The 23,424-nt window shown below is 21.4% G+C and overlaps 8 protein-coding genes across 8 annotated transcripts; 6 read left to right on the top strand and 2 right to left on the bottom strand.

Annotated features, from left to right (window-relative positions):
• Positions 1-384: 384 nt before the first annotated feature.
• On the top strand, positions 385-4,413 carry PBANKA_0808000 (cdc2-related protein kinase 4, putative; the record flags this gene model as incomplete). The annotated part of the gene is made up of 1 exon (XM_034564233.1): positions 385-4,413. The coding sequence occupies one exon, from the start codon at positions 385-387 to the stop codon at positions 4,411-4,413; it is 4,029 nt and encodes a 1,342-aa protein (XP_034421050.1).
• Positions 4,414-5,865: 1,452 nt separating this feature from the next.
• On the bottom strand, positions 5,866-8,523 carry PBANKA_0808100 (6-cysteine protein; the record flags this gene model as incomplete). The annotated part of the gene is made up of 2 exons (XM_034564234.1): positions 5,866-7,374; positions 7,474-8,523. 2 exons carry the CDS (start codon positions 8,521-8,523, stop codon positions 5,866-5,868), a joined length of 2,559 nt encoding a protein of 852 aa, XP_034421051.1.
• Positions 8,524-11,005: 2,482 nt separating this feature from the next.
• Positions 11,006-11,863, top strand: PBANKA_0808200 (proteasome subunit alpha type-3, putative; the record flags this gene model as incomplete). Its single annotated transcript, XM_034564235.1, has 2 exons — positions 11,006-11,450; positions 11,556-11,863. The coding sequence occupies 2 exons, from the start codon at positions 11,006-11,008 to the stop codon at positions 11,861-11,863; spliced, it is 753 nt and encodes a 250-aa protein (XP_034421052.1).
• A 1,755-nt stretch (positions 11,864-13,618) lies between these two features.
• Positions 13,619-15,311, top strand: PBANKA_0808300 (E3 ubiquitin-protein ligase, putative; the record flags this gene model as incomplete). The annotated part of the gene is made up of 2 exons (XM_034564236.1): positions 13,619-13,834; positions 13,923-15,311. The coding sequence occupies 2 exons, from the start codon at positions 13,619-13,621 to the stop codon at positions 15,309-15,311; spliced, it is 1,605 nt and encodes a 534-aa protein (XP_034421053.1).
• A 901-nt stretch (positions 15,312-16,212) lies between these two features.
• Positions 16,213-16,542, top strand: PBANKA_0808380 (conserved Plasmodium protein, unknown function; the record flags this gene model as incomplete). Its single annotated transcript, XM_034564237.1, has 1 exon — positions 16,213-16,542. One exon carries the CDS (start codon positions 16,213-16,215, stop codon positions 16,540-16,542), a length of 330 nt encoding a protein of 109 aa, XP_034421054.1.
• Positions 16,543-16,640: 98 nt separating this feature from the next.
• On the top strand, positions 16,641-17,387 carry PBANKA_0808420 (tubulin-specific chaperone, putative; the record flags this gene model as incomplete). Its single annotated transcript, XM_034564238.1, has 1 exon — positions 16,641-17,387. One exon carries the CDS (start codon positions 16,641-16,643, stop codon positions 17,385-17,387), a length of 747 nt encoding a protein of 248 aa, XP_034421055.1.
• Positions 17,388-18,147: 760 nt separating this feature from the next.
• On the top strand, positions 18,148-18,465 carry PBANKA_0808500 (conserved Plasmodium protein, unknown function; the record flags this gene model as incomplete). The annotated part of the gene is made up of 2 exons (XM_034564239.1): positions 18,148-18,284; positions 18,363-18,465. 2 exons carry the CDS (start codon positions 18,148-18,150, stop codon positions 18,463-18,465), a joined length of 240 nt encoding a protein of 79 aa, XP_034421056.1.
• A 404-nt stretch (positions 18,466-18,869) lies between these two features.
• Positions 18,870-22,889, bottom strand: PBANKA_0808600 (conserved Plasmodium protein, unknown function; the record flags this gene model as incomplete). Its single annotated transcript, XM_034564240.1, has 1 exon — positions 18,870-22,889. One exon carries the CDS (start codon positions 22,887-22,889, stop codon positions 18,870-18,872), a length of 4,020 nt encoding a protein of 1,339 aa, XP_034421057.1.
• Between the last annotated feature and the right edge of the window lie 535 nt (positions 22,890-23,424).

The following is a 23,424-nucleotide window of genomic DNA, read 5'->3' on the forward strand; positions in this document are numbered from 1 at the left end:
AACGTACATGTATAAATATATTTACACACAACTAAAGAATAATAATTCTCTTAATTTGTGTAATAAAAAAATAAAAAGCTAGCATTTGTATTAGAAATTTTTTTTAAACTAAAAAAAGCACATATATGTATGATATATACATGTATATTTAATATATATACTTTAAGCTTACCCATTTATTCGCTAGTTATATATGCTCACGCTTTCAAAAAAAAAAAAAACTATAATAATTGTTAAAAAATTATGAGCAAATCATAGGAATTATATATTATTAATAAAAAAAAGTGGGGGGAAAAAACTAATTTATGTATTTTATTTCTCATTGAGTACAAAAACATATATATGTACATACAACACTTATACATTTTTAACGACAAAAACTAAATGGATAGAATATTGTCAAAATTAGTTAAAAATAATGAACTAAATATAGATCAAAGTTTAGAAAGTGAAAATCATGATTTAGGCAATAAAAACGAAAATATGAATGGAAAAAAAAAATTGTATATGAATAGTGAGACAAAGGGTGAAAATACAGTTAAAAGGACATCTCTTAGGAAAGTTAAAAATGAAAAAGACAAATCGGAAACATCATATTTAATTAATACACGAAATAAAGAAAATAACGGAAAAAACATGCCTTGCAAAGGAATTGATAAAGGAAAAACAAATTCTAATGTAAGGAAATCGCTTCCCATTAAATCAAATAATGCAAATGCTATTGAAAATGAGGAAAATTGCGTAACAAACGATAAAAATAACAATACAAAAGGTTTGAAATATACAATTTTAAGCTATTTCAGAGGTACTAGTAATAATAATAGCAATAGCAATAACACTAATTGCGAGGAAGATGAAGAAAATGATAGAGGCAATGATAATAATGCCAGAGTTGAGAATGAAATCAGAAACATTCGATCAAGTAGTGATCAGCAAAGCCAACATGACACAGAAACAATAAATGGAAAAGACATTCAAATTAATAAAAGAAGAAACACTTTCGATTATGAACTGAATCAAAATAATTACCTACAAATGAAAAATAATATTGAAAACAATTTGATGAATTATAAAAAGTGCAAATTAGACAGCTTAAATGTTGAAAGTTATAATATGGATTCATGTAAATCTAATAATATGCAAAATGATGAACAAAATGCAGAAATGGTAAATAGCAAATTATATGGAAACAAAGAATATACTAATGATTATGAAATTAGCCAAATAAAAGAAACGAATATATTAAATAATTATAATGACGTACATCCAAGTATGAAAAATAATATTGCTAGCATTATGGATATTAATAATAACAGTAATAATAATTTATCTAAAAATGGATTAAAATTAAGCGATTTGCATACATCAAAAAATTGTGAAACATCATTGTTAAAGAGCAAAAATTCAATATATAAGTACAAACTTGCTGAATCAGATAATAAAGAATCCGTAAATAATTCTATGGTTAGAGGAATCTATCATGGCCTTGTAGATAATCAACGTTACAGTAATGATGATGAAAATCATTTAAACATTGCTCAACTCACAAATATGGGAATTATAAGAAATGATAGAATGGCCATATCCCATTTAGGAATGAATTCAAATACTGAAGAAAATAAATTAAAAAATTTTGAATCAAATACAAACAAATTTGAAATAGTTGCAAAAGGTAGCCAAAATGAGCACCTATATAATTACAAAGAAAGAAATAAAGAATATTTAGATTTAATGAATGTGCCATATAATAGAGAAAATAATGTGAACAAAGATCTACTAATTCGATCGCTTCCAAATAAGAATTTATTAAATGAGTGTGATGAAGAATTATTTTCGAAAAATTTACTAAATTTTGAAAACTATTTTTCTTATAAATTAAAAAAAAATATAAATAATAACATAATAAACAATATATGTAATATGTATGAAAATGGAGAAAATCTTGATGCTTTAGTAAATAATAATAGGAGAAAAAAAAATGATAATTTTGGTAAAAATGGTAATGAGGATTATGGTAAGCCAAAATTTAATACATTTTTTAATATATCAAATGATTATTTTGAAAGTGAAAAATTATTTAAAAGACCAAAAATGAAATCAAAGGATATGCTTGTAGGTAAACAAAATATAGACAACATAGCAAATGGCCAAACTAACGAAAATGATAACATTTCAACGATACTTATGAATCATCATGATTTGTTAATAAATAAAAGAGAAAAATTAATTATGAACAATGATATTGATAATAAAGATGATGAACAAAATAATAATAATGATTTTTGGTTAACTAGCCATAAGGAATTTTTTAGTAAAATTTGTAAAAATCCAATAGAATTAACAAATGAAGAAGTTGAAAAATTAAAAGAAATAGTAAATTTTAGCGACGCAGACGGTAATTATACAGTTGAAAATATTTTTAATAAATATAATGAAACTGTTGATGAAGAGCATATATTAAAAGAATATGTAACAGATGAAAAACTCAAAAATTTTAGTCTTGATTTAATCGATGGGTTTTTATATGATAAACAATCTTTGTATGAAAAAGAGATGATTGAAAATGACAAAATATTTTCACGTATTCATTATAATCATAAAAATGCTGATATAAAAATAGACAAATTATTAAATTTATTTCCTCGCGATTTTATGAAAAAATATAAAATTGTTAAAAAATTAGGAGAAGGTGTATATGGTAAGGTGTTCAAAGCAGAATCGTTAGAAGATTCATATTTGAATTTTGCTGTTAAAGTATTACGATATTTTTGGCCAAATTTTAAATATAAATTTGGTTCTGAAGAATTTGCAATAAATGAATTCAATATAATGCGTATTTTATTTCATCCTAATGTTGTTTGCTTATTAGATAGTTTTAGAGTTCATACTTATCGAAAGAATAAAATAAAAAACCATCGAGGTCAGAAAACAAGATGTGAAACATTGTCAGCTGAATATGATTTTAGTTTTCAAAGACATAGAAGAATGGAAAAGGTTCAATATTCACCATCGAGAGAAACTATTGAAAGAAATAATAAATATCGAAATATAGTATCTAAAAGTTGCTTAACAATAGAAGAGCTAGAAAAAAATTTAGTTCTTAACAGTTTTGATAAGGAAGCTACAATTCAAGATAAAGGAAATTTATACAATAATCATACTGGAAAAGTTGATGAAACGTCTACTATTTTTAGTAATAATAATTGTGTAAAAGTTTTAAATTATGATGAAGAAAATAATAATTTAGATAACAACAAAAGTAATGTTTTATCATCAAAAATGCAAAGAGATATAAAACGAGAACGAAGTGGTGATATATTTCAATATTATCCTTTGAAAAAAAAAATGAAAACATCAAATTATAAAAATGGTAAGCGTAATGAGGCAGTGAAGGTTATGAACAAAAGTATAGATAAACTAAAATTTCGAAAACATTCTAAAAAATTAAAAAAAATCGAAAATAAAAATGATGATTATATTGAAAATTGGGATTTATTTTTGGTTATAGAAAAATGTGATTGTAGTTTAAATGATATATTAAATAAAGCAAAAAAAAAACATTTTTCGTTTATTCAAGATATAAAAAAAGATACAACCAAATGTTTACCTTCTGAAAGAATAGACCTTTCTTATGATCATTTACATAATTATGTAAAATATGTATATTTGCCATTAAAAAAAATTGAAAATCGATACTTTTATCCTGATATGCCTTCATTAACAGAAATGCAAACAAAAGTTATAATATACCAAATGCTGCAAGGAATCAATCATTTTCATAAAAAATTTATTATTCATAGAGATATCAAACCTGCTAATACTCTCATAAAAAATATACAATATTTATCTGATGGCCTTAATGATTCTAAAGAATGGATAGTTAAAATAGCAGATTTTGGTTTAGGTGTATATGATCATTTTTTAAAAACAGAAACAAAAGATTGTAATATTATTACATTACAATATCGACCTCCTGAAATTTTATGCAATAGTACACTTTATAATTATTCAGTTGATATATGGTCCATTGGTATAACTATGTGTGAATGCTTATTAGGGTTTGTTCCTGTTACATCTAAATTTGAATCCTCTGTCTTATTTAAAATATTGGTTTTTAGAGGAATACCAGATCAAAATTTTGATAATTTGTTAAAAAAGGAACTTGTTGGAGAATTGCCAAAATTTAAAGTGGATCGAATTAAAATGTTAGAAATTATTTTTACCGATATATATGGTAGAAGAATTTTGAATGACAAAGGTCTTGATCTTATTGATCAATTTCTTAGTTACGATTATAAAAATAGAATTACAGCAAATGAAGCTTTGAAACATGAATGGTTCGAAGATGTCCATTTATACCTGAACGAGGATCTCCTCAATTATTACAAGCGAAATGGAACGTACTATTTTTAGGCTACTCAAAATGTGCAAAGTGATAACACAAATTATATGCATATGTGTTTTGCACAACATTTGTAATAGAGGAATAAATATACCTCGAATTAAAATAAAACACAGGTGTATAAGCATATATATATATATATATATATATATATATATATATATATATATACATTGGTAATTTCCCCTGGTGTAATCAAGAAAAAATCCTCATAAACAAAATTTAAGGAAAACGTGAGCATACAACCAAGGTGGAAAAAATTGTTTTTTTCCAAAGTTGGATAATTATTTCCACTATTATTTCTCTCTATTTTCTGTTTTTTTAATATTACTAAGCAGCGTTAAATAAATATGAAAATGCAAAGATAAAGTTTTGGGGGATCAGAAAGAACAAGGAAAAACAAAATATATAAATAGTTTTAATCATTTTAAAATAGGCGCGTTTGTTTCTTTCTTTTTAAAGAAGAAAAAAAAATGAGCATGCATGTTTTTTATTTTGAATAAAGTGAAAATGAATGTACACCTATAACGAACGTATGTAATTATATACATATATTTTGAAATATATATAAATATACGCTTCTTCGTACATATATGTAGCTTTATTTTTATGACGACAGTAAGTTTTTAATTTATAAAATCGTTATATCTCATAAAAAATTATTATTACATGTTCATAATTTTTTTTCTCTCATGTTATATATAGCTAGTTGAAAAAAATAGCTAGCTCACACACACATATAATAAATATATGTTTGGATGCCCATTTGCATTTTGTGCATCAACCTTTTGCCTTGCATGTTCATATATACATTACTTTGTTTATTGTATTATTATTCATTCGTTTTACTCGTTCATATTTTACCAGTCATTTATTATTTTTTTATTATTGTTCATGTAAAAATTTTCGCTTGTGGTTGCATACATCGTGTTATTTGTAAGCACGACGAACAGAATACTCATATTCGCAATGCATACTTTTACATGTCACAAAATTTACTCAATATATATATGTGTATCGATTTTATTATACTTTTATTTTTTATCAATTATTGTTTTAATCAAAATTGTTAATAATGAAATAAATAAATAAATAAATAAATAAATAAATAAATAAATAAATAAATAAATAAATAAATAAATAAATACATAAATAATAACCAAAAAATGAATGCATATATTGTATGCAGATAATGTCGCGTTTAAGAGAAAACAACGAAGGTTGAAAGAAGCGAATGGATCAACGGAATTAAATAATTTTATTGAATTACTGTGTGCATTCTCATTGTTATTTGGGAGGTGTTTTATTTTTTACATATTTAAAGGATTTTAAAATGGTGATTAAAATGTAAAGGGTAGATAGGAAACTGGTATCATAATTGTTAGAGGAAGAAATAGCATTTTATTCATGTCTAGATATATTTGTTTTTTCGAATTTCTCATTCTTTTATATTATTACAATTTCTATAAAAAGCATATCAAAATATGGAATATAGTTATACCTATAAAAACCTGGACAAAATTAAATTCGAATTGAGTAACTGAATCAGTATCATAATGATGTTTTGTATCTTCGTCATTCATATTATTAGGTAAATAATTATTTCTTTTTGATAATTTACGATTTATATTGTTTATTCTTGAACCTAGATTGGGTGTAGAAGAAGTATTATTTGTAATATGTCTAGGAATTTCAAGCATATCATCATTTGATATATTTCCAGTGGTTATAAAATATTGTATTTCATGATGAGTGTCATCATCATTTTTCCCATTCTGGGTAGAACAAATGCATCTAAAATGTATATCTTTGATTCCTTTTTCTTGTAATGTTTCATTAAAATTTTTCGGAAAAATAAAACGGGTTTCACTTACATACTCAATACTGTTTTGGTGTTGTATTTTATTTTTATTAAAATAGGATAAAAAAGGTGGGTTTTTCATGTAAGATGAAATTGGTATAGATGTATTTTGATTCGGATCATTTATAAAAGTAAAACTACACGGTTTTACATCTGTTTCTTTATTTGTTTGACATATCATACCAATGTAATTCGTTTCTGAAAAATCATTTACTAAAAATTTAATATTTTCTTTATAAAATTTGTAATATTTATAATATATATCAAAAGTATCTGAAAAATTTATTCCCAATACTTTTTTAATAGGTCTATAAGTTTTTTGCAATCGTATATAAACATATCGAGTTTCATTATTTGGAACTTTACCATATTTTCCATTACTTCGTATTATTTCATGATTACCTTTTTCATCATCATCGTCATATTCATTTATTTCATCATTTCCACCAATTTTTCTAAAAAATGGAATTTTTATCGTTCTTGTACTAGGTATGAGTGATGGGATAGTTAGTATAATGCTGTCGTTATTTAATTCTATTAAATTGTTAGCATTAGTTTGACTTAATATATTATATAAAGATACATATACGTCATTATAAAGTATGTTAGATTGTTTTATTTCTTCATCTACTATCCAATTTTTATTATAATTTATTGTTATTTTGCTTTGATCATAAATAAAAAGGTCACAATTTTCAACTTCAATATCACAACTATAATTTTTATAATAATTTTCCATAGTTAATACAACATATATTTTTTCTTTATTTATATTATTTTCAAATATACATTTATTACTTTGATCAATTTCTTGTATTAATATATGTTTATAAAGTGTGAATATATATACTTTTATATTATTTTCTTCTTCATATTTTTTAAGATAATAAATTGAGTTATTTGTATTATTGTTACTTTCAAAACATTTATTTTTTATTATATTAAATGATTCAGGAACTACAATACTAAAACTTACTTCACCATCATCTTCTCTTTTTGAATCTAAATCTTCTATCCATAATTTACATGTATTTTCCATAAAAATGTTTGTAACATAAAGACTTCCTGCATCTAATCGGAGTTCGCATCCACTTTCCTTAGGAGTTAGTTTCTTTATAGTAAAAGGGAAAAGGCAGAAAATGTAATGGGTTCAATCAAATAGATGCAGTAAACGAAACGAACAAACAAAACGAACAAACAAATGGTCTACCTCGAATAATGCGTAGTATTCATTCCCTGTTTTATCATCTGGATTTATATTTTTTTTGAAAGTGGCTAAGAGATTTTCATTCATTTGAACAATAGAGACGTTAAAACATTCTGTATCAGAAATTTGTTTATCTATCTCTGTATTTATATTTAACGAATTAAAGGACCATCCAATGTAACATATATTTCCTTTTTGATATGAAACTATTTGTGAATCTTTTGTACGAAGTATATATTTATATTTAATATTTTGCAAGTTTGCTGAAATTATATTTAAAAGATCACAAGTATATGAGTTTTCTGTATCTTGAAAACATTTAAATTCATAAAAACTTATTTCTTTTTTTTCTTCTCGTAAATTAAAATAAACATAGTGTTTTTTAAATTTTACATCTATCTTATATTGAATTATTGGAATAGAATCTTTTAAAATAAACTCAACCAAATTTTCATCTGTCATTGTTAAACCATAATCGAATGAAAAAGAACAAATGATATTTCCATTATTATTCATTCCACACATAAATAATGATTTTTTATTTTTATAAAAATAAGTAACTTTTGAAATTATATTAAATTTATGCACCATTTTATAATTTACAGTTATTTTATTTGATATAATAGATGGTTCGATATAATTGTTAAATACAGTTACCTTTGTTATATTATTTATATCATAAATTAATATTAAATTGTTTGATATAAAATCTGTGATAAAAGAATATCCTTGTATATTATCATTCTTAAATAATAGAACCTCTTTTGGTATATCCCATTTTAATTTTAATGTGTTAAATGTTGTAAGTGATAATCCATTTGTTGCATTACTAACAAAAAAACAATAGTGCAATATATAATTATTTTCTAATCCTATCAAACCGCTATATTCACAATTATATGCTACTTTTAAATATAAATATCCTTCTTCTTTAATAATTGGATTGAACTTATTTAACCCATCTAAAAAATTAGTCCATAAAATAAGATACAACATAATCCAGCAAACTAGACATCTAACGGGGTTCCATTTATATTTTTTTGATTCGCTCATTTATATATTTAACACTATTAATTTATCTTATTTTTTCAAATTTATTATATGTAGAAGAAAAAAAAAAAAATTCAAACTAAAATCCTATGCATTACTTCTACCCTCTATAAATACACTAACAAAATATTTAAACACATTCTGAAAATTTACTTTTTTTTTTTATTATATTGTCAAATTGTATGATATTTTTTTTTATTTTATCTGCGCCCAAACTTTAATGTATCCTTCGTGCATATATAATGGGTAATATAATTTTGAATATATATTATATGTATTTTTTTTTTCACTGTTTTTTTAATAAATAAGAAAACTTTTTCTCATATCCATGCTCACATTTATGCTCATATTTTGATTTTTCTATCAATATATTATAAAGACAAATTTGTGATGTTGTGTCTAATTATCAGTTGTAATTTTTAAAACTATATTTTACGAAACATGTTTATTTTTCAAATAAAAAGATGTAATAAAAATGTACAACCATTTATGCATGCTTTGTTAAATTTTGTATAGCCAAATTATTAATTGTAAAAAAAAAAATGCTCATACACATATGAGAAAAAGACAACCTTTTTGCAATTAACGAAGGTTATTTATTTATATTCATATACTGATGTGTGTATATATTTATTTATAATATTTAATATTGATTAGTATATATCAAATGTATAAAACCAACAATTTGGAGAATATTTTATTGTCAAAATAAGCCTGATTAATAAAAGTGAAAAATAATTGCATGCACAAAAGACAGAAAAAAAATTTATTTATTTCCATTGTTTTAGAGACCTTTGAATACATGCATTTTTTTGTTTTATATTGAAGACTTATTCTATAAAGTGACGTTTCATCATGTTATTTATTATTATTATTATTTTTATTTTTTATTTATTTATTTTTATTTTTTATTTATTTATTTTTATTTTTTTTTTTTTAATGCAACTACCAACAAAAAAATAATTAAGCTTTAAAATTGTTGAAAATAAGTAGAGAATTTTATAATATAATTTTTAAAGACACCCTAAGTGAAATGAAAATATTTCTAAAAGTATACAAAAGTTTTTTCCCCTTTTTTATATTTTCCAAATTTTATGAAATGCATTTTTAAATAAAAAAATCACTGCAGTAATTTGAAAAAATGCATATAAAAATAATACCAAGACAAATATCTATACATATATATATATATATATATATTTATGCTTGTTTATTTTGTTTCCATTTTTTTCATTGCTTTTTATTTTTTTTATGATTAAAAATTATATAAATAATGCATGAGTAAGTGTCTGTGGATTTGTAGTCAGTTCGCTACTATTTGAACTATGGTTATTTTATTTTATTTTATTTCCCGAAATACATCCATCTTATTTTATTTCAAAACATGAATAAGCCTATCATACGAATAGTTACATATATATATTTTTCTTTTTTTCGAGAAAATAACACTAAAAAAAAAGGAAATAAGTACATACTACATTTTAATTTAACTTTTTAGGTGAGTTAAATAACTATAGCTTATATATCTCTATATTTTTACATTAACAAAATTCACCTGCACATATGTGGAAATTTAAATAAAAAAAATGTAAATAATTTATCCTATATTTAAAAGTAAACAAATAATGGTAACAAATTTTGTTTAAGTTTTAAAAATAAAAAATTATCATAAATAATGATGATATATAGTTAAGGTAAATTACCTATTTTGCATACTATAAAATTTTAGGGAATAATATATTATATTGGGGTTTTAATTTTTAACACGGTTATTTATATACACCATATATATAATTATATGCCTTAGGTATAATAATTATTTGTTTGCATTATTTTTTTATTTTTATTTTTACCCTTAAATTGTTTGTTTGCCTCGGGCTCCTCCCCTCTTTTTATTTATTAATTTTCGATTTTTTTTTTCTTGAGGCTCTCAACTTTTTATTCGTATAAAACCAGTGGAAATTGCTTTATTATTTATTTTATTTAATTTTTTAGAATATAATGCTTTCAATACACATAAAAAATTATAATTGCGTTTTTTATTTACTTTATTTCTTAATTTCCCGCGTTCGATAGATTTCGAAACAGTAACATATATAATATATATAACATATTATGATAAAAAATTGGTATATGATTTAGCATGTTTGCATATAATTTTACATGAACAAGTCATAAATAATATGTAATATTTTTATTTCCTGACTTTTTCAATAATATCGCTAATTAGCTATTTTTTTCCCATTTCAAAGGTAATATATAACAAAAACTTTTATTTTGTCGGAGAAATAGAAATTAGTAAAAATGTGTAATTACGTATAAACAAAAAATAAAATATTTTTTATAAAATCATAACTTTTTAGTTATTTATGTGTGTACCTTTTATTTTTTGCCACCTTATCAGGGCTTCAATTTTAAAACGAAGTTTAATACGTAGATAACTTATATTTATTACAAAAGTAAATTCTTAAAATTTGCAAAAACAATGGCAGGATTAAGTGCAGGGTATGATTTATCTGTGTCGACATTTTCACCAGATGGTAGACTTTATCAAGTTGAATATATTTATAAAGCAATAAATAATAACAACACTTCTATAAGTTTAGAATGTAAAGATGGTGTTATTAGTTGTTCTATAAATACAACATTGGAAAAAAATAAAATGATAAAAAAAAATAGTTATAATAGAATATATTATGTTAATAATAATATTATAATAACATATGCTGGTTTAGATGGTGATGCAAGAAATATAATTGATAGAATAAAAAGTGAAGCAAATAATTATTTTTTAAATTTTCATACAAATATACCATTACACATTTTAGCTAATAGAATATCATTATATATACATGCCTACACATTATATTGGCATTTAAGACCATTTGCTTCCTCAATAATTATATCTTCTTATGATAAAAATGAAAAAGGTACATTTAATAATATCTATATTATTTCTATTCTTATTTAATTTCCAAATAATATGACTTCATATAATAAATATATGTACATTTTTTTTTTACAATTTTGTGCAGGTGAAATATATTGCATCGAGCCAAGTGGCGCATGCTACAAATATTACGGAGTAGTAATCGGAAAAAACAAAGAATTATTTAAAACAGAAATTGAAAAGAAAAATTATAAACATATAAGTGTTAGAGAAGCCTTAGTAGACATATATAAATTTATTTTAAGTAGCGATGATCATATAAATAAAGAAAATATTTCACACTTGGTGAACTTTTCATGGATATGTGAAGAATCATTATTTGAATCTCAAACAATTGATCATGAAATTTTAGATAACGCTTTGAAAGTTGCTGTAGAATCAGTTAATCAATAAATTATAATTTTAACACTTTTTTCTATACCCCCCAAAAAGGCGAAATATATTCCTTTACAATATGGGAAAACAAAGCTGTATATGCATTATTATTAAATAAAGTTAACAAAATACTTTTGTGTATTATAAGGAGCAATTTTGCACACAAAAATGGGTACATATATATGTACTAACCTTTTTTCATTTATCAATATATTTTTTTTTTATGCTCCTTATTTTAATATACACACATATGTACATATATATATACAGTATTAACTTATATTTTTAAAAAATTATATAATTAAAAAAAAAAATTATCAGTGTAAAGGGTATTTCAAAAAAATTAATAGGACAATGAAATCCTTCGTTAAAATTGTCTGCCACTAACTATTTCTCCTTATTTATCATTATCATGTTATTTTATTGTTTTATTATATATTTGTGCAAATTCCTTTTTAAACGATTATGGCAATAAAACATGGATGTATGTGCCATTAAGTAGCGATTTTTATAATCCCAAATAAATCATAAAATGTTAAATATAAGAATTATATAATGTAGAACAAAAAATAAATGTGGAAATTATTACAAGTGTATATAAATAACTACAAATTTGTTGTTTTGATAAAAAATGTTACCAATAAATATAAACATATGCACAATTAATTATTCATAGAAAATATTTTCCATAAATTTTCTTTATTATTGTCTCTCTTTCATTTTTTTTATTCATTTTTATTTTACATATATCAATAGTATTTTGTAAAAAATGTATGTATGTATGTATGTATGTATGTATATATATATTTATTTTAAATATTTTTTTGACATATTTTCCAAATTTATATAAAATCTTATGTTTATTTTATTCAAATATTTTTAGAAAATTATTTTGGTAATTGTGCTAATGTTACAATAAATTTTTGTGGAACATGTTAATATAAAAAAAATATACATATTTAAGAATAACAAATGTAAAAGAAAAAAATCATTTTTTTTGAAATTAAAATTACTATAAAACAACTGATGATGGAATAAACAGATATAATATTTTATTATTTACATTATTCTAACTTTCCTATTATTACTGTTTTATTTTTTAATTTAAAAAATATTTAGCGTATTTTTTGATGTTATACATCAAATAAAAAGAAAATAATAAAGTCAAAAATATGTAATGTATTTATAATATATAGTTTTCTGATTATTTAGTATATAGTACTATAAATGCGCAGTTTTATTGTATTTATCGTAATTAATACATATCATTTTTACAAAACTACATTTAAAAAAATATATTTTTTGCACATAATAGATCATAAATATACCTGACTTGGTCATAATTTTTTAATATTAATTCATTACCTTTTTTCAACTTTATAAAATTATACATTATAATAACATACTTTATCCTTTAGCATTTTGTTGTGTGTTTCCGTGAGTATTCATTATTTATTTTATTTTAATTACTGCTCTTATATTCCCTATTTATTTACTTGTTTGACATTATTTTTGAATATTCACATTTCCTGACTACGTCATATAATACCGTGTACATTTTTTTTCATTTTTTTGTAAATGAGCATATAATAGTAACATTGACAATTTTGCTAGTAATAAAGCAAGACAACTAAAATGTGATTATCTTTTTCTTTTACCAGATATAATTATAATTATTAAGCTTAACAAACGATACAAAATAACATCAAAAAAAATATAAAAAAAAATATATAAAAGTTTAGATCGAAATAAAACTAATGAATTAAATTCAAAATGAGTATTACAGATGAGTATGATCTTGGAATGTACAAAAATATTGTTATGTCAAATAGATGCAACAATGAAGATATTCTTTGTATTTTTAATTCGTCAAGTTTTTTAAATACCATATGTTTCTTTATATTTATCATAGTTGTTTTATGGACTATGACGATTTTATCTCGAATATATTTATCATACAGTATTGTGAAGTTTCTCAAAAATAGAAAGGTAGGAAATTAATGCATGCACTTTTTCAATCCATTTTCGATCATTTTTCCAATTGATTTGTTTTTGTTCTTGTTTTTTTAATTCTTAGGCTATATATATGAAAAACCTATCCAAATATATTGATGAAATAAAAATTTTATGCAGAAGCCACGTTAATGATATAATAAGGATTAAAAAAAAAATAACGCCCAAAGTTGTAGAAAGAATAAATTTAAATATAAGTATAAATAAAAATATACAATTATTTAAAAACTATTTAAATTCAAGTACAAATGATTTAAATAATTTTTATAAATATTCAATTGGATTTACCTTTTCTTCAAAACATTGCACACATGTAACTTTATATTGGGGTGTGCTCTTAAAAGAAGTTAACGATTTGATATATAAAAAAACAAAAAAAAGTAAAAAAAAAAAAGGGATAAATAAACAAAATACAATTATATCTATTGGAAATATAAAAACATTTTTGAGAGAAGGGTTTAATAAAACATTGCCTAAAAAAAAAACAACAGATGCAACTGCATTCCTTTTAAATAAAAAAACACAAAATGAAGTTTACTACCAAAATGAAGAAGAAGATATTATAAATTTTAATAGTTGTTATTATAAAACATCAAATTCTTTTTTTACAAATGGAAATAATATATCATATAATATGCCATATGACGAAAACTTTTGTATTAGTGAAATTTTACATAAAATCGAAAAAGAAAAAAGATTGATTAATAATGGTGAAGATGGAATTGAGTTAAATGACTTAAACAAAATAAATAAATTTAAAATGAAAGAAGATTTAAACAACGAAATAGATGATAATAATAATAATAACAACAGTAACAATATTGAAAGTTTAATTAATGAAGTATCTAATATAAGAATACCTTTAATTGTTGTTATTCAAGAAGTGCCACAAACTAATGAAATATATATGAACAGTATTGATTTAAATTCAAATTTTAATAGTAATGAAATTTGTTCTGTAAAAGGAACTAGTAATGATAGTAACTATATAACTGGTGAAAATGTAAATATAAATAAATTTGATAACATAAATTCGAATTATAATTCTGCCATTGAAAGTAATGGAGTTGATAATACTCATTCTAATTCTAATATATCAAATGCATTAATTGTATTAGTAGATTTTAAAAAAATTAAAGATAAATATAAACCAATTTTAATAAAAGATATTTGTATAGCTAATGAAAACAAGCTATCTTTACCTACACAAAAATCAAAAAAAAAAAATAATAAATTACAATTTATTGATATATTAGATATATATGGCCATGAAGAACATGATAAAGAATGTTTAATTTGTATGGCATCGTATAAAGATACTTTGTTAATGCCTTGTAGACATTCTTCATTTTGTTATGAATGTATGAAATCTCTTAGGCAAGAAAAATGTCCTATATGTCGATGTTTATTTACATCATTTATTAAATTTCCTTTAAAAAATATAAACAAATAAATATTATATAATCTATAGTATATATTGTTTTGAAAATTAAATTTGTTTAAATTACAAAAGACACTATATATTTTTATTCACAATTATCATTATTATCATAAAATTTATTTATCTAACATTATTAGAAAATTTTACGAACGTATTTAGAGCACCTCTTCATTTCCCGTTTCTTTTTGTTTTCATTTTTTTAGTTTTAAAAAAATTTTTTTTCATACTCTGCTCATTATTATATTTGTTTATTTTGTCATTTTTTTGCACACATGGTTTAAATTGTTTTTAAAAATTTTGCATTTTTTTGCATTCTTTTTATCTCTTAACTTTTTATGATTAAAAATTGTCCACATTTAATTTCACTACACTTTTATTATAATATTCAAATTTTAAATTAGTATATTTTATAAGTACAACAATTAGTTTGTTGGATTGTTTTTACAAAAAAGAAAACCACCCTCCAAAAAAAAAAGCAAATACCAAAGTAGATCACAATTTTTATTAACATATTTAAATATTTTTTTTTATTATTTGCTCATTTATTTTTTTTTAATTTATTTTTTATGTTTGCACACAAAATTTAAAATACGAATTGGCTATTTCATATAAGTACAAATATAGAGAGTAGAATTTCTTTGGTTGTAAATCTTATTTTATCATATTTTCATAATTATCTATTTCCTTTTCAAATATGATTGTGTACTCAAAAGGTGAATTGTTAGAGGCCACGTTATTTGGATATAATTGAATATAATTTTTTTTTATTTTTTGAGATAAAATATTCGTGATATATCTACATAAAAAATAATAAATAAACATGTAAAATGAATTTTTTAAATTGTAATATATAATAACATTAAATAACAAGGTCTTTTAATTTTTCTTTATATAATTATATATAGAATATAAAATGCATAAAAAGGAAATAAAAATTATAAAAAACGAATTTAAAGAATTTTATACCAAATTCATACACATTGATAATGATATGTTTTGCATAAATATAAATGCAAATGAAGATATCAAATCAGGATTTTTAAATATTAATGAAAATAAAGATAATATATTAATTCTTATTATTAAGATACATTCCAATTGTTTTGAAGTAATAAATAAAAATTTAGGAGAACAAACAAAATATTTTGAAAGCATTGAACATATATTTAATTTTTTTTGCCCAATTTCATTTAAAAATTTTATTACTAAAAATATAGAAAACAAATTAATGTCATATTCTTGATTTGTATATATAACAGTTAACAAATTATATTTAAAGAAGAAAACTTAATATTTTTTCTTTACTTAAAATACAATTTGTTTTATATTTTTCCAAATATAATGAATGCTTATATAAAGGTAGATTTAATACATAACTTATATAAAAACAAAAAATGGGTAGAAATAAAACTAAATAAATTCGATACATTAAATAATATTAAAAAGAAAATTTATGGGCATACAGGGACTTTAACAAATAATATGAAATTATATGCATATAATGAATTAGATATTGAAAATACACAAATTCATTTAAATGACAATAATCTATCTTTAAATGATTATGGTGTAAAAGATAATTATATAATATATATACATGAAATAAATCCAACATTTCATAATGATATTATATATAATATAGATGATGATAAAAATTTAGAAAAATTAAAGCATTTAAAATATGAAATTAATGATAAGGATTATGATAAAAGACAAGATAGTTTTCGAAAATTTATTCAAAAAATTAAACAAAATAAAAAAAACATTTCACCAAAAAATCAAGAAGAAAATGTACAAAATTTAAATCATAATTTATATGATAATGAATTGTATAAAATAGGAAATAGATGTAGAATTAAAATAGGAGATAGAAGGGGAACTCTAAAATTTGTTGGAAATATAAAAAATAATGATGTGGTTTATGTTGGTGTTGATTTAGATGAGCCTTTAGGAAATTCTGACGGATTTTATCAAAAAAAAAAATTATTTGAATGTAAGGGAGATAAATATGGTTATATAGGAAATATTAATTCAATTGAAATTGGAAATTTTCCTCCTTTTGATATAATGAACTTTGAAGAATTTTAATATTTTTTTTTTTATTTTAACAATATATATATATCTCAATCCGTGATATTAATTTTTCTTCATGAACAAACTAAATGCTTACACATCACTCATACTATTTTTATTCCAAATTTATTTATTTTTATTTTGTTTGAAAATAAATAAATTCGAAAATACATAATATTGTTTTATGTTTCATTACATCATTATTTTGGTAAAACTTTTTTTTTCTCTCATTTTTTATTATCATTATTACTATTGCCATTCTGCACTTGTTTATTCTGTTTCATTTATTTCGTTTTAATTATTTCACTTTATTCCATTCCATTTTGTTATTTATTACCGAAAACTGTCGTGAAATTAGTTATCCATTTCCCGTTCTTAAAATAATTAAAATTAATAATAAAAAATAATTAGAAACATCCATATTTTTTAAAAAGGCAACTCTCATTTATTTTTACATATAATATATTTTTTTATTCTAAATATAAATTAAAAAAACAACGACGAAATAACGTTCAACCCATTAATGCATACATTTTTAATTTCAAATTTTTTAAATGGATTGTTTTCCCTTTTTCAAACTGGTAATTATATAAAATTATAAAAATAAAATAACTAAATAACTGCATATATATCTGATATTAATAAATAATATATCGCATTTTGTTTTTATTAACATATATTATTTATATTTATTTTTTATTATACTTTCAATAATTAGCGATAAAATATCACATTATAAAAAAAAAATATATATATTTAGTATATTTTTTGAAAAATGTGTAATAATAGTGACGAAAAAAAAAATATTCTTATTCAAGAATTAAAAAATTATAAAAATAGTGAAAAGAAATTTCCTGAACTATTAAAAACTTATGTAAAAGAAAATGTCCCAGATACTATGGAAGCCGAAAGGTTTGTAAAATAAAAGGCATATATACCAATTTAATATATAGCAAAATATATATTATTGTTCATATTTATGTTATGCAGGTTTTTACAAGAATTTAATGAATCCTACTTAAAAGAAATGAATCTTGATGATTTAGAATTATTATGCTCTTTTATCTTAAAAAAAAGAAATATAAAAACTTAATAAAACCACGAAGGAAAAAATATAGTAATAATAAACCCAAAAGTGATATCCATATAAGCTACACAATTTCAAACAAGTTCAAACATAATTTTTACCTGAACAATTTGTCTCATTTTTCTTGAATTGTTCATAATATTTTTTGTTTAAAACGGAAAGTTGCGATAGCACACCCAAAAAATATAAAATATAAATATAAACAAAAAATAAATGCAAATAAGAAATATATAAATATACGAAAATATTTTAATAAGCTCAACATAAAACGATATCTATACAAAAAAATGAAACAACTATAACAGCAAATAAAACACACCAGTTTAAAGTAGTGTACATATTTCACCGATTTTACTTGTTATAAGTAATGTTTAATTGTACATTCAGACATGCATATATATACTGGAATGTCACGATAAAACTTCCCTTTGTATTTCTTTGTGAATATGCAGAACATGTTTCATGAACAGCAATGTTGAAAAATCGAGTTCTAGATCCAAACGATTTGAAACATAGTTAATTATATTATTATAATTTTCATTATTTAATGAATAAAACTTTTTTTTTCTTATAATTAAATTAACTACTTGAAGCAACAATTTTAGTACTATTTTTCTAACATTAATATTTGAATCTCGAATTAAAATATTTGCAATACAAAATATATCATCTATAACATCGTCTATATATATATAGGAATTACAAGAATATTTAAAAAATAAATTATATGAAGAAATTATAAATACTGTTATTAATGAGTCTTTTGGATAATTATTTTTTATTTCATATTTATCATTATAATTTATAATACCTTTAGGTGAATTATGACTTAATAGTTTTGTATATACATGTGTAAAGAAAAAATTACATAAATTAAAAAAAATATTTTTTTTTTTTTTTTCATAATTATTATAATAACTATTGGAACATATTGTTGTGTTTTTTTTTAACCTTTTCTCAAAATTGTTATATATGTATTTATTTATTTTATTACATTTTTTTTCTTCATATTCACTATAGTTATTTTTATATTTTTCTTTTAGCATAGAACATTTATTATCATTATATATGTCTAAATTATGTAAATTTTTATTATCATTTTGTGTTATTATAATATTTGGAAATAAATAGTTTCCTTCTTTTATCTTTTCATTTTTTCTTGTTAAATTTATTTCTTCAGACCATTCATTAAATAAATTATGATCTAATTTTTCTGAAATATTTAAAAAATAGTTTTCCTGATTATCTTTCCCATACACATTGGTTTTAATTCCATCCAAACTCAGCGTTATAATTTGTGCATATTCAAAAACTTTATTTAATGTAATAGTATTTGATAAAAATAGAGAGGATAACTGTAAAGACAATAACATTATAGTTTTTTGAATATTAGTATATATATTTGAATAAATATTTTCAAAAATAAATTTGCATATTTTTATAGGAAAATTAATATTTAATAATATAATATCAAATAATTTAATTCCTCCAAATGAATATTTACTTTTATTTAAACAACAATAATTATTATTTATCGAAATAAGAATACTATATAATTCTATGCATATATATTCTAATATATCATTTTTACGAATTAATTTAGGCAAAGATAAAATTGTTTGTATTATACGAAACTGTTCTTCATTTTTTTCATTTTTTTTTAAAATGTCATAATTATTCTTTTCTTTTCCTATTCCGTTTCTTTCTATATAATTTCCTTTATACTTTAATCTGTCTAAACATTCGAATAAATCATCTGTTGGATCGATGCACATATTTTTGTTATATTCAATATCTAAATAAAACTCATTTTCTTGCTCAAAATTTACTATAAACATTTTTTCATCTGAACTGTACAGGTCGTTTTCAACAAAATTATCAGCATTTTCCATCATCATAATTATATTAATTTCTCTTTTTTTTTCAAAATCTATATTTTCTTTATCTGCCTCGCACAATTCTTCTTCTTCTATTATTTGAAATTCTTTAACTGAAATTAATTCATCGACTAAATTATCTGTATTTTCATTACCCATTTGAATCAAATCGTCTTTGCAAAATATATTTGAATCATCATTTATTTCATTTTCAATGGATTTGCTTATATCGAGTTTCAGATTTTCTTCATTTTTTGCCAGCAATTCATTTAAATAACAAAATTTATGTTGTGCGATTATGGTAAAACATTTGATTTGTTCAGGTAAATTTTCTATAGATTGTTTTAAATTAAAAAGTAGGTCACTTTCTTTTTCATTTTTATTTTCACTACTTTTATAAGTTTCCTTAGAAAACTGATTATCCATATAATTCTTAAAATAATTAGCCACAATTTGCCCACAGTATAATGAAACTTCATTGTTACTTTTAAACAAATTTTGGATAACTTCAGTAACGCTTTCAAATATTTTTAAATTACAAATATTCATTTTATACATATAAAAATCTTTTGATATTTTATCAAAAGTATAACCATTTTTATTAGCCCTTTTAATATATAAACTAAATACATATAATATTTTGCTTAATACAATAGATATAAATATATTTTTTTCTTCATCTTGCATATCGTTAGAAAATTGATCTAATAAGTAAAATAGTAATTGTTTTAAAAAAAGTATTGAAACGATTTCTATATTGTTTTCATAGTTTTGTGAAAGAAATATGTCTTCTTCAACAGTTTGTTTTTTCTCCCCCTCTATTTTTCTTAGTTTTTGTTCATTCAAAAATGGTGTCGCATTTATTAATTTTTTTTTTCTTTCAAAATCTTTGAGAAGAAATACAAACTTCGAAGGAACTTTATAGTTAATAAAATTTGCAATTATATCAACTATACAAATAGCATAAGATAATGGAAAACAATGTTTAGAAAAAATATTGAAAAAATTCTCAATAAAAAAAAAATTTAAATCAAATAATAGTATCACATTAATTATTGCTGTTAATACGATATTAACATTTTTATTAAATAGACATAAATATAATTTTTTTCTCTCGTGCATTATTTTTTTTCTTTTTTTGTACTTTTTCATGCAACCTTCTATAATTTTTACAAATGGGATTAGATTATTCAATAAACTGATTAAAAGTTTTTTCCTTTCATATTCTGTATTACAAAACAAATGGAAGTGATAAAAAATGTTTTCAAAAATATTATTTATATGTAAAAGTGGTGTGTATTTTTTTTTTTTTAGTAACTTCACATTTTCGCTAGATTTTTTTTTCTCTTGCTTGTTCATAAATATAAGTTTCACCAATTTATGTCTACTTATTTTCCATCCAAATATATTTCTTCTTAATTTGATTTTATTTTGTCTACCCCTATTTAAGTTTTTTTTCATTTTAATTTTCTTTATCACTTTGCAATTTGTCTTATATTTTAGAAGAATTCCAATAAAAAACTGACAAAAATAATCACCCAAATTTAATCGCATAATTTTTGAAGTTGCATGAACAATTTGTTCGTAATTTTTTTTATTTTTTCTTTCATCATATATCCATGATAAGACACATGTTTTTATAGCATTTTTATAAAATCCATCTTCACTTAATTTTTTGGGTATAATATGATTATAAATTTGAAGCTTCCTTTCTACATTATTTGCTCCTAATCTTTTTGTTATACAAGAAAATAAAATAAAGGGCAATGAAAAATAATCCTTGATTATTTTATTAACATTTTCATAGTATTGTATTATTGTTTTACCAAAATTACTTTCATCGCAATTTATTGTATCTTTTTTAATTTTATTATTAACATTATTTTTTAAATTATCATTAAGATCATCTATAAAATATGAAGAACTTTTATCTTGTAAATATATTCCTAATATATTTTTATTAATATATACATATTTCAACAAATCAAAAACAATTCCCCAATTTTCAACACAAATACTATTTTCATTACTACTAAAATTATCAGTATCATTATTTCTTTGTTCATTTAATTCCTTAAAAATTTTACTAAGTGATATTATTATCCATTCGCTATAATATAGTCCATTAAATAATCCACTGTCTTCATAATTATATGTTTTATTTGTACAATAATTTATTTTTTTTTCAAAATCAGGAATGTGGCATTTGTCTATTTTTCGATTTTTTTTATTTTGTTTTTCATGAAATGGTTCAAACCACACATAAATAAGTTGATAACGATCTAACTTATTTAGATTCTCAATTTTTAAAACACCAAATAATATAGAATAAATAATATTCGACAAAACAAAGAAACATTCATCGATTAAATCAAATTTGTTCAAATTAATATTTACTAAAGCTTCATCATATTTCTTATATTTTTTTAATTTTATTATTTTAGAGCTTATTCGAGCATTCTTTAAATAAAACTTTTCCAACACATTTTTCAAATTCACATCATTTTCATTACCTCCCCATTTTAAAGCACGTGCTAAGCAAAGGTCCATCATATACACTAATATGTACATATATATATATATTGCTTATTTCAATATCATATATTTTAAGACCTATAGATGGTTGTTTTTCACTATATTTTTATATACATTTTTTCTAACATGAATAAGGAATAATATATATCGAATCAAAAAATATTTGCTACCTTTTTTTGTGATATATTTTTTTTTTTTTTACATTTTTTTGGAAATTAGCATTTTGGCTAATCAGAATTTCATAAGCCATTAAAAATAAAAAAAAAAATTTAAATATAATTCAATTAAATCGAAGACTATAAAAAAGGAAATATTAAACACATTCTTATTAACTAAAAGGACTAGAAAAAAGGGAACTATATTTTGTTAACGATATTTAAGAGAAACAGGAAGTTTGAATGCGCATTAAATTTTTATACATATCCGTTTTTTAAATTATACGAAATTGTTTATTTATTTTTTCCATAAAATATGCACATAGGTACATTTACGCATAATACCAATAACTTTATTATATTCTATATTTATGTTTTTATTTACGACTCCACATTAA

Source organism: Plasmodium berghei (assembly GCF_900002375.2).
Source record: "Plasmodium berghei ANKA genome assembly, chromosome: 8".
Lineage (NCBI taxonomy): Eukaryota > Apicomplexa > Aconoidasida > Haemosporida > Plasmodiidae > Plasmodium > Plasmodium berghei.